Source organism: Acipenser ruthenus, chromosome 7, assembly GCF_902713425.1.
Source record: "Acipenser ruthenus chromosome 7, fAciRut3.2 maternal haplotype, whole genome shotgun sequence".
Lineage (NCBI taxonomy): Eukaryota > Metazoa > Chordata > Actinopteri > Acipenseriformes > Acipenseridae > Acipenser > Acipenser ruthenus.
The window spans coordinates 1,662,977-1,678,117 of NC_081195.1; the positions used below are offsets into that span (position 1 = coordinate 1,662,977).

At 38.0% G+C, this 15,141-nt stretch overlaps 1 protein-coding gene across 49 annotated transcripts in view; it reads right to left on the reverse strand.

The window, feature by feature from the left end:
- The window catches only part of LOC117415317 (transcription factor 7-like 2), a 95,149-nt gene that overhangs the window by 43,760 nt on the left and 36,248 nt on the right, over window positions 1-15,141 (reverse strand). For 33 of the 49 annotated variants that reach the window (XR_009329017.1, XM_059026076.1, XM_059026082.1 and 30 more), the window contains one exon: window positions 10,801-10,860. The exons of the other annotated variants lie outside the window; for them this stretch is intronic. Coding sequence is in view for 32 of the 33 variants with exons in the window: in XM_059026076.1 (XP_058882059.1) it covers window positions 10,801-10,860 (60 nt within the window). In the remaining variant the exon portion in view is untranslated. The remainder of the gene's footprint in view (window positions 1-10,800; window positions 10,861-15,141) is intronic. 49 annotated transcript variants of the gene reach the window in all.

Below are 15,141 nucleotides of genomic sequence, written 5' to 3' on the forward strand. Positions count from 1 at the left end.
CCTTTGCTAAGCGGAGGCCATACATAACTAAAAAGTTTGATTGTTAAAGATCAGCTAGGTCAATGCCAGAGCTGTCTGTAAGCAAAATAAGCTGACTGCAGCATTATGTGAGCACTTCAGCTCACAGTGACTCCCTCGCCTCTGCCGTGCTACGGAGCCTCACAGTTTCAATAGAGCAAATGAATAGGTGTAATGCACTAAAAACTGTACAGCCTTTTCGAAAGTGGGATCCCATCACGGCAATATTTAAAATTGACATTTTACCTGCTAGTACTTAATAAAGTATTAGAATTGCATTGTGGCCCCCATATATCGTTGTAAACTAAGCACTGCAATCCCAAGAGATGCATAATGAATTTAAGGAATAAGGAAGATCTTCTTGTATCTCAGAACCGTTTGAAATATTTCCTCTTGACTGGGATAAAAGACATAATTCCCATAAGCTATTGTACAAGCTCATTCTGCTGGGCCATCAAATAAAAGGACCATGTTATGCCCACAGAGTAGAAAAGGACTTGGAAGGAGAATGCACAAATTCTGCTCCACAGCGACAAATGTAGGCTTGAATTCCTGCCCTCCTCCTTCAATATAGAAATGGCACAGGAATGATAGTAAACATGGCAAACCTATTGAATTACAGAAAACTTCTATTTATCTGCAGAGTCAAGAGTCAAGAGTACAGAAGTAGAAATATACAGCACAAGAACATCGCAAAAATTTTACTGCGTGTTAGCAGTATAACATTGTGTATGTTGCTATTCAGAACAGAAAATAAAAGCATTCTGTTCTCCAAATCTGACGATTGCTAAAGCTGAGAGTGCAAGGAGACTTACAGAACTAAAGAAACCGACAGACGTTTCAACAAAAAAGTATCTTTAAGTTTTCTTATTTGATGCCTTGAAAACCCTTTTGTTTGGTGAAAGCATTCAGTCACAGAGGAGCGATTTGACGGAAATACCATTCATTTTTTATTGTCATTGGATCAGGTAATCTTGGGATGGCTGGCTGGCTGGTTTCTATACAGATCTGTATGTGAAAAGCCCTCCTCTGACGACCACCATTAAGTCTCACCTTGGATGACAGCCTTGACTCAGGAAGATGTCTTTATCTACACAAACTATTCACAATGTGCTACAGATGTTAAAAAATAAAATGTCAATGACACTTGATTTTCCAAATACAGTAATACATTTAAATAAAATATTTAAAACCTTTAAACAGATCTAAAAATGCATTTTGAGGTCTTGTGTCTGCAGTAGATTTCAAGGCCTCTGTGGACCACTTACAATGTACGTAAAAAAATTAATTTACTAAAGACTCTGTGCACATTTAAGTCAATATGTTGATGTAAAACCAAAGAAAATATATACAAAAATAAAGCATACATATCTGTTACTATGCACCTATAAAAAAAAACAAAAAAAACAAACAACCAGCGATCATACAAAATGTCTAACAGAGAATTATAACTTAAAAGCAACATGCTGACACTTGTTAGGCCTTGCTACTGCACAAGAGGTAAAAGGCGTCGGCTTTGCAGGTTTAATCTCCAAAATCCTGGGAGGGTATGGCATGCTCAGACCCATAACGTTCCCTCAACTCACAGCAGCCTGTACTAAAGAGACTGACAAAGACAAATCATTACTAGCTCTGTCTGTTTGGGAGTTAAATCAACCATTCAGCCCAGCCAGTCTCACTCACCCACAGCATTACACAAGCATGCAAGAAAACCACACGACCTGCCCTGCTGCACTTTGTTTAGCAGCACTCCACTCGATCATGCCCAAAGGGTACAATTAAGTTCAAATTACTCCCAACTAGCTGGCCACGTTGTGGGAGGGGCTGGGGCAGAAATCCATCAGTCAGCTCCTATACTTGTCCAGACTACACCCTCCTTCTCCTCCTCTCCCAGAGAACTGGTTACTGTCAATGCAAACAGCTGGGCATGTCTGCCCAATTAACAGAAACTTGTTGTCAATTAAAAAAAAAGAGGAAAAAACAGACCAAAGTACTTAACCACCATGCTGTTAAACTGAAACATCAAAACGCGTAAATCACCCTCAGCACACATTGCTTGGGTGCCTGTTTACACACAGCAGCACTGCAAACTTGAAAACTGTCAAGCCCCTAATGAACAAGAACACATTTTATGATAGCAAGAGGTTAAATCGCAATCTTGTAAAATGTATGCAGGTTTCCAGCTACAGTATAGGCAGTTTACAGATACATATCTCTCAGCTTTGTTCATGTTGTACTTAGATAGCTTTCAAAAGACAAGGCTTCTTTCAGTGAGGAAATTCACATCCTTAATAGGTTTCAAAATAGGAAGCTTTACCAAAAAATAAAGAAATCCAAGACTAACCCAATGTTGCAGCACCCTTTTCACTAAGAAAAAAAAGAGGTCTAAAACAGGAATTTGCAAAAGAAATTCAGCTTGTGTATTTAAATTGTGATTCTTTGTTAATCAACAGGAAAAAGACTTCGCTCTGAAGCAGATGCAAAGACATTTTTTTTTTTTTTTTTTTGCTGAATATAACAATTTCAACAGTATAAAACTTAGTTGCAGGAAGGACCAGTCAAGAGTTGTTTCTTGTTTTATACCATTAAAATGGTCTTATTGCTCTAAGAAATTGTGTCTTTGGCTTTGTGCTGCTTCTAAATATGGTCCGTTGAGTTAGAGGGCAAAACAATAATGTAAAACAATAATGTAAAACAATAATTTAACTGCTGCTCGTGCAACAAGTCGTTTCATATATATTTTTTACTTTAATATTCAGGCAAGTTTTGCACTTCCTTCGGATCGAGTACATTATTTATATCTTTAACCAGGGCTGACAGAGCGCAGAACGATGGGGAGAGTATAAGCAAACAGTTTAATTACCTTACAATTCAGGTGCGTGCCTTTAAAATAAGATTAAACTATTGTCATTATTTATACACAAATGAGCTTACTTTACTTGAAAAACGTCTTAAGTAAATTCCAACTTAGTTTGCTTGAATGAGTGAGTAGTACACCACAAGATTCAATATGAAAGCTGAAAATTAATTTTTAATAAAACAAAACATTTCTAAAAGTAAAAACGGGATTGTGTTATTTTGCAGATTATTACCGGTGCTTACAGCAGTAACATTTTTTTTTAGATTTGCTGTTGAACTTAAACCCGTTCATGGCCCCGCAGCAACACGAACCTACGAACGTCCTTGTTTTTAAAAAAAATACATAAATAACCTGAATATAATTTAATTAATGGAGTATAAAACAGACTAAACTAACAATTACCTAGCCGATATTTAATTAATCATGTTGTTTTGTAGCAGCCACACTGCCCAGAGGCTTCTGCTGTAAAACACAGACTAATACTGTGTTTACACGGAGCAAAAATAGTCGAGTGGCAAAATATATCGTGTGCCTCCCCTGTGCTCTAGGGGTTAGGTGCCTATGGACTCAATCAAGTTACAGTTCAACAGGAGAAAAAATACTAAAAAGGTCACAAGTCATGAAATACGTGCGAAACAATTCGTTTTCCACCACCAGGTTTTTTTGGCATTTCTACACGAATCATAGGAATGGACCTGGGAGAGGACGTTTTGACGGAATTCCCTCTACAGACGGAGCACTTTCACCCATGCGAGTGTGCAATACTGATTTGGACAGTGCTGTAGGAGTGCTGCTCGGGTAAATATTCTAATAAACAAACTGAATTGCTGCCATGCTGCTGCCCATGCAAGCTAATACCAAATAATAAAAAGCAGCAGTCCTGGATATAGCTGCAACCGTGCGGTCCTCCCAGCCCATCAGACTCACCTCTTTGTATTGAACAGACCCTGGATAAACGGGAGACGTCATGAAGAAGTACTACAGTAGATTTAGATTGGGAACATACTGTATTATTAAAAACAAAAAAAAAACTAACAAAAAAAAAAAAAAACAGTACATTTTGCAGAGATGTTTCTCAATTGATTTTCTCAACGATATAGGCACTTTACATGGATAACTGCCTAACTGTAACTTCATGGGAATTCTTCCTTTGAACTTTTGTCTCAGTGGCGTTGACATACAGATGACATTATATATATATATATATATATATATATATATATATATATATATATATATATATAAGTGTTGAAAAAAACAAACAAACAAACAGAAAGGAACGTTTAAGAGTTGCACTTATTGATTTCACTGTAGTGCACCAGGAAGAGTACAGAAATAGTTCAAAGCTGTAAGGACTTTGTTTGATCAGCATTTTCTCATAAAAGTTAAAAAAAAAAAAGTTGCTTCTGCCGCAATACACCAATTCCCATATTACCCTGATCCGGGGCTAACCTTTTTTGTAACTGTCTTTAAAATAAAGAAAGAAAAAAAGCCAACGAAACCTGTCAACCTGTCATGTCATTATACTCATCCTGCGCTGAAGTGAGTCAAGGGTTTTTAAATAGAAAAACAAAATCGAGCAAACTAATTACCCAGCTTGAAGCACAGCATTTTCAAAGCTACTGTACAACATTTTATTGTAATGCAGCCGTCAAAATGCATGATGGGAAATACCTCTGTGCAGTTCAAAATGATGGAGCAGCAAAGCTTTTTTGCAGCCTCAATGAAGATTTCAGACCTGCTGCAAAGGTTTTCTCCTTTGCAACTGAGCCCTGATGCGAAGCAGCTGTGCTATAATTGAACCTTGCTCAGCTGCATAACTTTAAGAGGCATTATACTCAATGCTCCAATGCCCCATACTCCCCACAGGGTTACAATGGCAACCTTCCAAGTCATTACATACTGAGGAACTACATTAGACTAAAGATTGCTTGTTTTGTATTGGTTAGCACAACTCCAAGCACAGTTAAAACAGGAGATAAGAGTTACTCAAGTGTGACCACCCTCTCTGACCCCTGGGCACAACTATTACAAGGCCTGTTAAATGAATTTATCTTCCCCACCATACCCCTGCCTCCTTTCAATCACTCAGTATGCTTGCAAGGTCTGTTGAAGAGGAGAAGAAATGTACACAGAGCCCTTGTCATGACTGTGGAAAGACTGACAATGCAATAAACACAAAACATTCTAAGTACAGGATCATCAAATTATACACATTCTAACAAAACACTTTTCTGTCTAATTGGGAACAGGTTGTATCCAACAACTGGACAATAGGGTAGTTCTTGTTTTTGGTGGGAAAAATACAATCTAATACATAATACATAATATTCCAACATCCCATACACAATAACCAGAATATACTGGAATGCCTTTACAAGTTCAACACTCCAAATCAAAGCTGAATGGAACTCTATCTAAATAAACTAAGCAGTTGATTCCTGCATGGCTCCATGCCAATAACCCTGCAGCTACAGCAACCACTGTCTGCGGTTTGAACACAAGATGGAGACAGATACAGTCCAACGTTCCAGTACAAATGTCCAGATTGAAAAATAAATGTAAAAACAAAGAAATACATATTGTTAGCATCTCTCTGTGGCGGGCACAGGCCAAGATTTATTTGTATGTAACTATATAGCTTTACATTTGAATTGAATTTGCATTTACTGTAGTAAATCGATTTATAGTTACATATATTTTTGCATTGTAATTGTAAGTACATACAAGAAAACCTTTAACTCAACCTGTCTGAATTACTTCCAAGGTAATGTCAATGAATTTAGTATACAGGACATAGTACTATATAGACGGATCCCAAAGCACACTACCCATGGGGCATGGAGCATGTAATACACTGCACAGCATTTCCCATTTGAAATGTACACTAAACAGACGAATGTTTCATCTTAGGACAGAAATAACCCTACAGCGCATAGCGAGATGGTTTTTTTTGTAAACTGGGTGTGTGACAAAACAACCACACTGATATACTGTATAATGAAAACAAGTTTAGCATTCTAAAGATCGTGCCTCTTTGAAACCCAGCAAAACTATACCTGGTCTTCTTGGCATTGCCTTGTACATGGTTCACGCTTCCCTTCCAAGTTCCCAGCTGACAGGTTCTGTCCTCCGCTGTGCTATAAACAAGCAGCCCCCTCACCTGTCACTTCAGCTTGCTGTAAATGTAGCCTGATCTGACAAGGGCTGGTACCGATGACACGTAAAAATGAATGTCTGCTGACTGAAGGCCCCCTAACTCACCCTTGACCCCAACCCTGTATCATGTTAAGCCCCAAACATTATCTCCCTGCCAACTTTGTTATCCTAAGAGAGGGTAAGAGTGAGGCACAGGCCTGGCCACACGCTTGAGTGAAAAGCATATCACTCTGAAGAGACAGGAGATCGGGGATCACGCTGGCTCTGTGAGCAACAGGCTGCTCACACAATCTATTTCCTGTTTTTATTAAGATCACATTTCCTTTAAACCAAAGGCATGACCCACATTGAAAACATTTCTCCATCATCCTTCTTTTTTTTTGGCTCTCTTTTTCTTTTCTTTTTTTGGATACCTGTATCTTAGTCTCTCTTTATAATTATTTTTCGGTCTTAACGCACACCCTGTCAGATTACTGCTGTCTGTAATAGGTGCTAAAGCTTGGGGAGCTCTGTAACAATAATGTAGTAGATTGTTTTTATTTTAAATTGTTAAAGAAGCTGCCATATTTAAATCGATGCACTCAACATTCAGCATATGAATGTCAGCTGCAGTCTGCCAATATAAAATAACAGCAAAAATGGTAGGTTTAACCTTCTAGGTTGAGTTGACACTTTCACATCTGAAAGCAATGCAAGAAAAAAAGTGAAACTATTCAGAAATCAGACACCAAGTGTTCCCGAATAATCCTCCAGCACTTTCTGTTACAGTGGAAAAGCAAAATTCAGTGCAGCTGGCCCAGCCAGCATACCCAGCCAATACTCTAGAAGGTGTTAAACCTTACTGTCATACGGGATTCAGCCATAACAATTAATTCTGTCAAATATCAACTTTACCAACCTCACCTCCTGGAGAAACGAGTCACACTGACCATGAATCAACTCTCTATAATGGCCCTCCATATTTTAGGGATTTCCCCAAATCCAAAACGATGGATTAGGGCTGAAGTTGATCCGCAGAATGCTTGAGTGGCCCACAAAACCGCTTTACAACTTACTAAACACCTCTACCACAACTGAAAACCTACAGTAGGCCACCAATATGCTTTAAATGCAATAACAAAAGTAAAGCTGAACTTGCAGGTCCATTAAAAGACAGTATCACATAAAAAATGATGCATCATATCACAGGTATTTATGCAAAGTTTGAAACGATGCCTCATATCACCGGTATGCCAAGACGTTATCTTATCAGGGATAATGCTCTATAACCAGCAATGCAGGTAAAAGGATCTGGGCGAAACCCTGCTATCTGTGCCACTGTGAGGCTCACAGGCTGCTTGTCACTCACCACTAAACTTTCCCAAGCCACTCCGTTACACAGTTCCAACTGGATGCCGGATATCATCTTACTGAGCGCTCCTTTCGCCACATGACCTTCCAACCGATGCCCCCTTTGGACCTGACACTAATTGGTAAATCCGCTGAACCACAGCCTGCCCAACAAAGAGACACCTGGAACTCTGTCAAAACAAGTTCTAATAATAATTCAGTACAACTGCACTCAGTTCCGCCACACAAATAAACTGGAAATGCGAACATTTTTAAAAGGGAATCCTGGCTTGTCTGACAGCGTGTGTCAATCACTCGAACTACTGAAACAGCAAACCCCCCCCCCACACCCCCGAAGACACGGCCATAAAATGAGTGGGCCTGAGCAACTTTTTGTTTAAACTTCCGAAGGAACTAAATGTCACATGTTCTTTATCTTCTGACCTTCAGAACCCTGACGTTACACTTCACAAATGAATGTGCTGCAATGTTACTCGTCAAATATATTGTGGATACCTTTTTTGTTTTTGTTAGTATTTAAATCTGCAAAACAGAAACAAGTCTATTAGACACCTCATGCAATGCAGCACATTCTTGTGACAAAACAGGACCTCAATAAACAGATATAGGAAATACTTCACCATGGCAATAAAGTTTCAAAGTTTTGCTGTAGATTTAAACGAGTAAAACACACAAGCTACTATATTATTAGTGAAGACCATGGCCCACAGCACATGTCCTGTACAGTATAAATTACATTTGGGACCAGCAGCTCCATATATTCTGATACTCAATAACTGTGACCTTCCCAGGTTTCAGAATGATGATTAAGTGGTTGTCTAGGTATATGTAAAATGTACAGGCACCTCCAGTATATTCCTGTTGAGGGAGGTACGCAAAAAAAGCACACAAGAATTGCATTTTTTAATGTGCACAGTGGTTGGCAATGTCACGCTGAAAGAAAAAAACAAAAAAACAACGGTTTTCATTTTCATGTTTTTTTGTTGTTAAAACAAAACTTTAATTAGGATTTTGACTGCACGCTACTACAACAACTTGCAATTCTGTTTTAAATGATCTGTATCTTAACTGTAGTACAGCTTTAAACAAAGTCTCCATTCCTAATTGTAATCTCGTTTTAAATCTCACAAGCGGAGTCTCAAAGAGAAATGCTGCCACTTAGTAGCTGGGGCGGGTTTTAAGTATTCCAAATGAATCAATGATAGATACAGGAAGGAGGGGCATTGGCCAGCTGCACTGGGAATTATTTATTTTTCTAATGGGAAAGGGGAGGTCATCGTGAATTCAGTAATCGTTTCCAGTGTTTTTCGGTGTTTATTGTCTATACACCTATTTTATTTATTTATTTATTTTATTTTTTAATTGGGGGCGTTTTATCGGTTAAAGGGGAAGGGAATCACTTTGTGATTATATGTTAAATCCTCCAGCCGGTCGAGTTATCCAACCAGTGACATCACTCTCAATATGGCGGAACACGCTAACAGAAAGTACCGCATTCCGTATTTAAAAGTTATCGTATTATATGATAAATATGACGTGTTTTGTATGGCAAATGTTATTTTTTATTACTTTGTAAATCATTTTAATGCACAAAAACCCACAGTTTACCTTCCCCTTTAAAACCTATATCAGAAGCCCTATTATTATTATTATTTGTTTATTTAGCAGACGCCTTTATCCAAGGTGACTTACAGAGACTAGGGTGTGTGAACTATGCATCAGCTGCAGAGTCACTTAGAACAACATCTCACCCGAAAGACGGAGCACAAGGAGGTTAAGTGACTTGCTCAGGGTCACACAATGAGTTAGTGGCTGTATATTATGTTATTGTTCTGCTTGCATGATTCATTGGTCAACCATCACCACTACTGTATGTAAACCTTAAACATTTTCCAACAAAACTATATTTATTTACAGTGTAGAGATATGCTCACTAAGCAGGGCTTGGAATAGTTCCAGAAGCAAAACTGAATATGAACCCATTCAATTGAGAAGTCACAAGTCAGGAAATCACATACACTCACTTTATATTTCACCCGGAGTAGTGCTCATTTCGTAAAATTATTTAGACAACACAAAATATAAAACGTTTGTGTAATGTCACAACTATTATTATTATTATTATTTTATTTCTTAGCAGACGTCCTTATCCAGGGCGACTTACAATTGTTACAAGATATCACATTATACACATATCACATTATTTTTACATACAATTACCCATTTATACAGTTGGGTGTTTACTGGAGCAATCTAGGTAAAGTACCTTGCTCAAGGGTACAGCAGCAGTGTCCCCCACCTGGGATTGAACCCACGACCCTCCAGTCAAGAGTCCAGAGCCCTAACCATGTTGATTGTGTGTTTAAAGTTATGGACTGAACAAAATGCTGCAGCCCTTATACAAGAACGGTGCCAACTTTGGTGAATTCAGCCCTCGGCTGTGTCCCTGTAAAATACAACCTTTGAGCCAAGATATCAAACACGAAGGCTGAAACATCGGAGTTATTGTTTAAGGTCAAAGCAAGTTCATCTCGGAGATAGACACTGTATCTTGACAAGACAAACCACTGCAATTGGCTAAACTGAGCTTGACTTTAACAGATTCAAAATATATACAATCCAGCCAGATAATAAAATGTACATATATTCATGTATATGTTTCAGACAATACTTCGCCCCACATGAGCGATGAGATCAACCCCACCAACTGACTTCCAAATCTAATTGTTAAGCTGCCAAGAGGCTAAACTCAGAAACTACATTATTAAACTGACTCTGTCCATTAATTATATGCAACTAACTTCACAATAATGCACTCTACCTATAGCTGGTGGTATTGGCTTTGTATCCTCAGGATCTTTTTTTACAGCTGTTTACACTACGACAGTATATTTCTTCCAAAGCTAAAGTAGTCAGACTTTGAGGAAGCTCACAGTCCATGACTATATGGCAGAGCCATATAAACAGACACTGCCACACCCACAATTTCCATCTGAGCCTAGCAAAGACAAGTCTTAGCAGCAAAAGCTTGCCAAGTGCAGGTAACTTTAATGTAAAAGGCATCTCACATTTGCTGTCTTTGCGTGAAACACACATGTGTACATGTCCTTCAAAAGGAAGAGGCAAAAGCTTAAGAATAAAACTACATTCACATCTTAGAAACATGTCCATTAAGGTTTCAATATCAAATATTTAATGTTCAGTTCATATTTTATATTTAAATGTTAGGAATATTAACTGGGAGGTTAAACTACTTAAATTATTATTATTTTTTTTAATCTGTACTTAATAAATATAATACATTTATACAGCAGTTACAATGCAGATTTAAAAAAACAAAACAAAACAAAACAAAAAAACACACACATTTCATTTTAAAACCAGCTACAAGATACTTTGAATTAAATTCTCACCAACTGAAATTGGTGAAGACTCAGATCTCCCTGTCCTGGGAATTCCAAGCAGAAGGGGCCCTGAAATGCAAAGTATGTCCCGAGTCACTTGATTGTAAACATACATTATCCACCAAGGATATGTAAGCAAAATATGTACAGCAAAATTTAACAGCCTTATTTTATTTTTGGTATTCTAGGACTCCTATGAGAATATGTACCATGAAATAAACACATACATCTTGTATACAGGGTGATTCAGAATTCACTTGGCTTTACCAGTGCATGGATAAAGCAGGTAGCAATGGAAGAACAGGGTGACAAATCATAGAGGGCGCAGTTGAGCGCTGTTGTGGTAACACTGAACACACATTGACATGCTGTGACAGAGCCCCCTATGATGCACTATCTAAAACATATTCTTACCCATGGTCTACTGTTAATATTTCCAGTGCATACAGTATTTTCCCTGCAGCATATCCATGAACTGGCAGAGTCATGTTACTTTTGAAATGCATTTTATATATATATATATATATATATATATATATATATATATATATATATATATATATATCTATATATATATATATATATATATATATATACACAGTAGCTACATTTTCCATAAACAAATAAATGTTAACACATTTAGAACTGTCAATTTAGCTCTGCAAGTAGAAGTACAGTAGTGAAAATGAGTCTACTGTCATGGGAGCAGATTCCAATGTGATGAGGAAAGCAGGTTCAGTAAACAATGCATATTGCATTTACTGGTAACAGTTATCGGTAGAATTATCAGTATGTCCTGACCTTGCACACATACAGCATGCACACAACTGCCACTTACACAAACTAAGATAAACATAAAACATAACTAACGAAGTCTGTCATACATACAGTTTTATTATTATATTTATTTTAATACACAGTACAGCAATCCCACACATGCCTTCATTTTCTTAAAATATTAACATGACAAAAAAAAAAAAAAAAAAAAAAAAAGAACCAAAGTCCAGCCTGTCTAATTAAACTGCAGCAAATCATCACACTGGTAAACGCTGTAACTGAAACACAGTGAACACCAGGATATCAGCAGCGAGTCACACAGAAGGTGGTAGAAGGCGCATGCTGGACTAAATTTCTGGTTGGCTATCAGTAAAGTGCAACAGTTTTTGTTTTTCTTTAAGTTCAAGAGGTCATGTACTGCACTACTAACAGTTGGTTTAGTGCTGCGTGGGGAGCCTAGACTGAGGCACCCGTTAATGTTCAAAATCACACAAGAGAGTTCACTACCTCAGTGCTATTGTCTAAATGTGCTGGTGTTCTATTCTTAGCATCATACATGCTTTTAAATAGAAGGAATACATTACAAGGTAGTTTACCCTACACTTAATACCCTACACTTCTTTCTTAATAAAAGTACAGTGTCAAGTGATGGCAAACCAGATTGACGTGCACATGAAGAGCTTAGTTCATGTGTGCGACTGTTTGTTCTGTTCTGACACTATTACACTCTATGTTGGCCACTCGAAGATTCCATCTTTGCAGCACACACAAGATAAATGTTTTTTTTTTTTTTTCTTTCTGCCACAAGACACAAGACAAGCTTGCTTGGTAATAGCCACATTAAAACAATGACCTTTAAACCACTTGATTACCTTTAAGGTCTCAAAGGTCTCCCTGCATACTGCTGGTCACATTCCGTTACTTATGCAGGCCGAATTATAATTTTCCTGCAAAGCACAACGCTGCATTTCACTATCAATTTGGAAGCTCAGTTGGGGTTTGGTTGAACTGGGCAGGAAACAGTTAACATTCCAATCTCCCCTGCTGCCCCTGAAAACAATGGAGACATTGTCCAGCGAACACGACTCCCAGGGAATGACACTTCTTGTTTATGCCCCAGTTCCCAGCCTGTCAATGTTAACGACTATCGTTAAAACCTGAGCCACTCCAACGCAGGCTGAGGTGCTCTGGAAAAGCTATACAATTTTAAGGTCCTGGTATCTGTTTCCAGATTTAAAATCCAACACAGCAGCAGCAGCAGCCAGCGCAGGGAAAGAGTCCTGCAACAATGTATTACAGATGTGCGGTAACATCCCCACCCTTCTCTCATTTCATTTTCATCCACTTTATTTCTTCTTAAAGTGTGTTTAACCAAAACTATTATAATCTTACCTCTTATTTGCTTTATTGACATTAACAACAGTCCCCCTTTATTATTGTGAACAGTTCTTGGTTATTCATTATTTGTTGGTTATTTATTAATGTATTTATTTGAACGTTAATTGAGGATATTAAAAACCCCGGTATCTGTGCTGCAGGTCTGACTGCAGCTACACTGGAGCAGTGAAGCGAGACTGATCGACAACACATGAAGTTATCAGGCAGGAAGGAGGCAGCAGCAACACTCAATCCAGCCTGCAGTGTACTTACAACACAAAATATCTTCAACAATTAAAAAAAAAAAATAATTAAAAAGTGATAACATTGCTAGTTCTAATGAGGCAAAACACTAGGATTTTAAAAACTTGGGACTGTAATGTTTTTAACACGTACAGGCACAAGCATTCACATTTCCAAAACTTGCCATTTGTTAGAAGATGTCAAACCTGTTTACACCTCTACGGTCTAAAATATAAACAGCTAACCTCCTGCAGGAAGTGCTATTCTCCATTAGCAGTAAGTGCTGTGGATAGGTCACACTCTATCTTAATGCTCTGGAACGCACCCCACCATATTGAGAGAGGATTTACTGTTGAATAGCGGGAATCATGCTGTCATGCTGGATCATATCATTCTCTTCACGGAGGTCTTCTGCTATCTGAGGCACCAGTAAAGAGTGCATCTAAATTCCAGCACAGTGTTCCACGGATGTTCCATATCAGAACTAGAACTCTTTCTGCGTATCTGTCACCAGTTCCAGTCGACCATTGCAATGTGATCTTGGTGTGGCACACTGTTACAGAAGGTTCGAGATTAACAGAATGCATTCACACTTCACTAGGTAAATGTATAGTAAATATTCAATAGGGGTTGCTACAAACCAATTCAAAAGTTTCTATAACCAGACTTATGAGCAAAATAACGATAGTTTATCTTGAGTTTTTATTGTGGGGAAATCGAGATCGTGTGCTTTTAAATTATGGACTTTGCAAAACACAATTCTTTTTTTTTTTGTTCTGGCTTTACATGTGTTTCCAATAATTGCAGTTTCACAATATGTTGGGCCCTTTACTACTTGTAAATACTGCAAAAACCACCTTTCGTGAAAGTAATTTAGCTGCGACAACAGTAAACTTAAAAACAGTCAGTAAAAGGCTTGCCTTCGTCCCTGTCCATGCCTCTCACTAACCCAGTTAGAAGTCTCTTATTCATTTAACTCACTTGAACTTGGGAATGCAGCTGTCCCTTATCACTCCACTTCAGATTCACTTTCCTAACTCTAGGGGTTAAAGGGGGTCTCATCCCATGAAAGGGAGGGGGATGGGACACACACACACACACACACACACACACACACACACACACACACACACAGTCTTCGTATGCAATAAAAAGATGTTTAAAAATACCACCTTTCCTATAGCGAGAGTAATGCTGTACTACCACACCAATTACAATTCAAATTGTGTACACTTACTGTATAACAAGACAAGGAAACATACAGTATTTGATTTCCATAACAAAAATATACTGCATCACAAAATCTAGGCAGGCAAAGCAGAAAATGGAAACAGTACTATAAACACAAAACAGACAGTAGGAGGCATAGTAATGGTATACCTGACACAACACAATATCTGAACAGATGCTACAGACAACCTACAGAAGCTCCAGAACTACCGGATTGTGTAAAGGCACCACACAGGGGTCGTACAGTTATCATTAAGGCAAAAGTGTGTGGGGGGGGAATTACAGCCATTATTAACATTAGGTAGATAGACTGCGTTTACAATTCGGCATGCTTAAAATCCAAAAGGTAGAGTAAATCAAGAAGTGCAGGTAACATATTTATTGAGTGGTGAAATACAATTCAAAAGTTGCTGCAGTATGTCCACTGTTTTGTCATGTGAAGTATTTTCACAAAACAAACATTAAAATGTAAAGCCACAGTGGAATTTTCAGTCCACTAAAATAAATGGCTTTACATAATCTCTGCAAGTAAGAAATTGCAGTGTCCAGTGTGAAAACACAACACGAAATAATACATTAACGTGCATCCAAAGTAGCACTCGAGCATCAAGAAGTAGCACTACAGCATTAAAATGTTCAATTAAAAAAAATGCTCTTGCAGTGTCTAAAAACAAATATGGATTGTAGTGTAACAGGAAAGAATAATCAATCAGACTGCAGAGT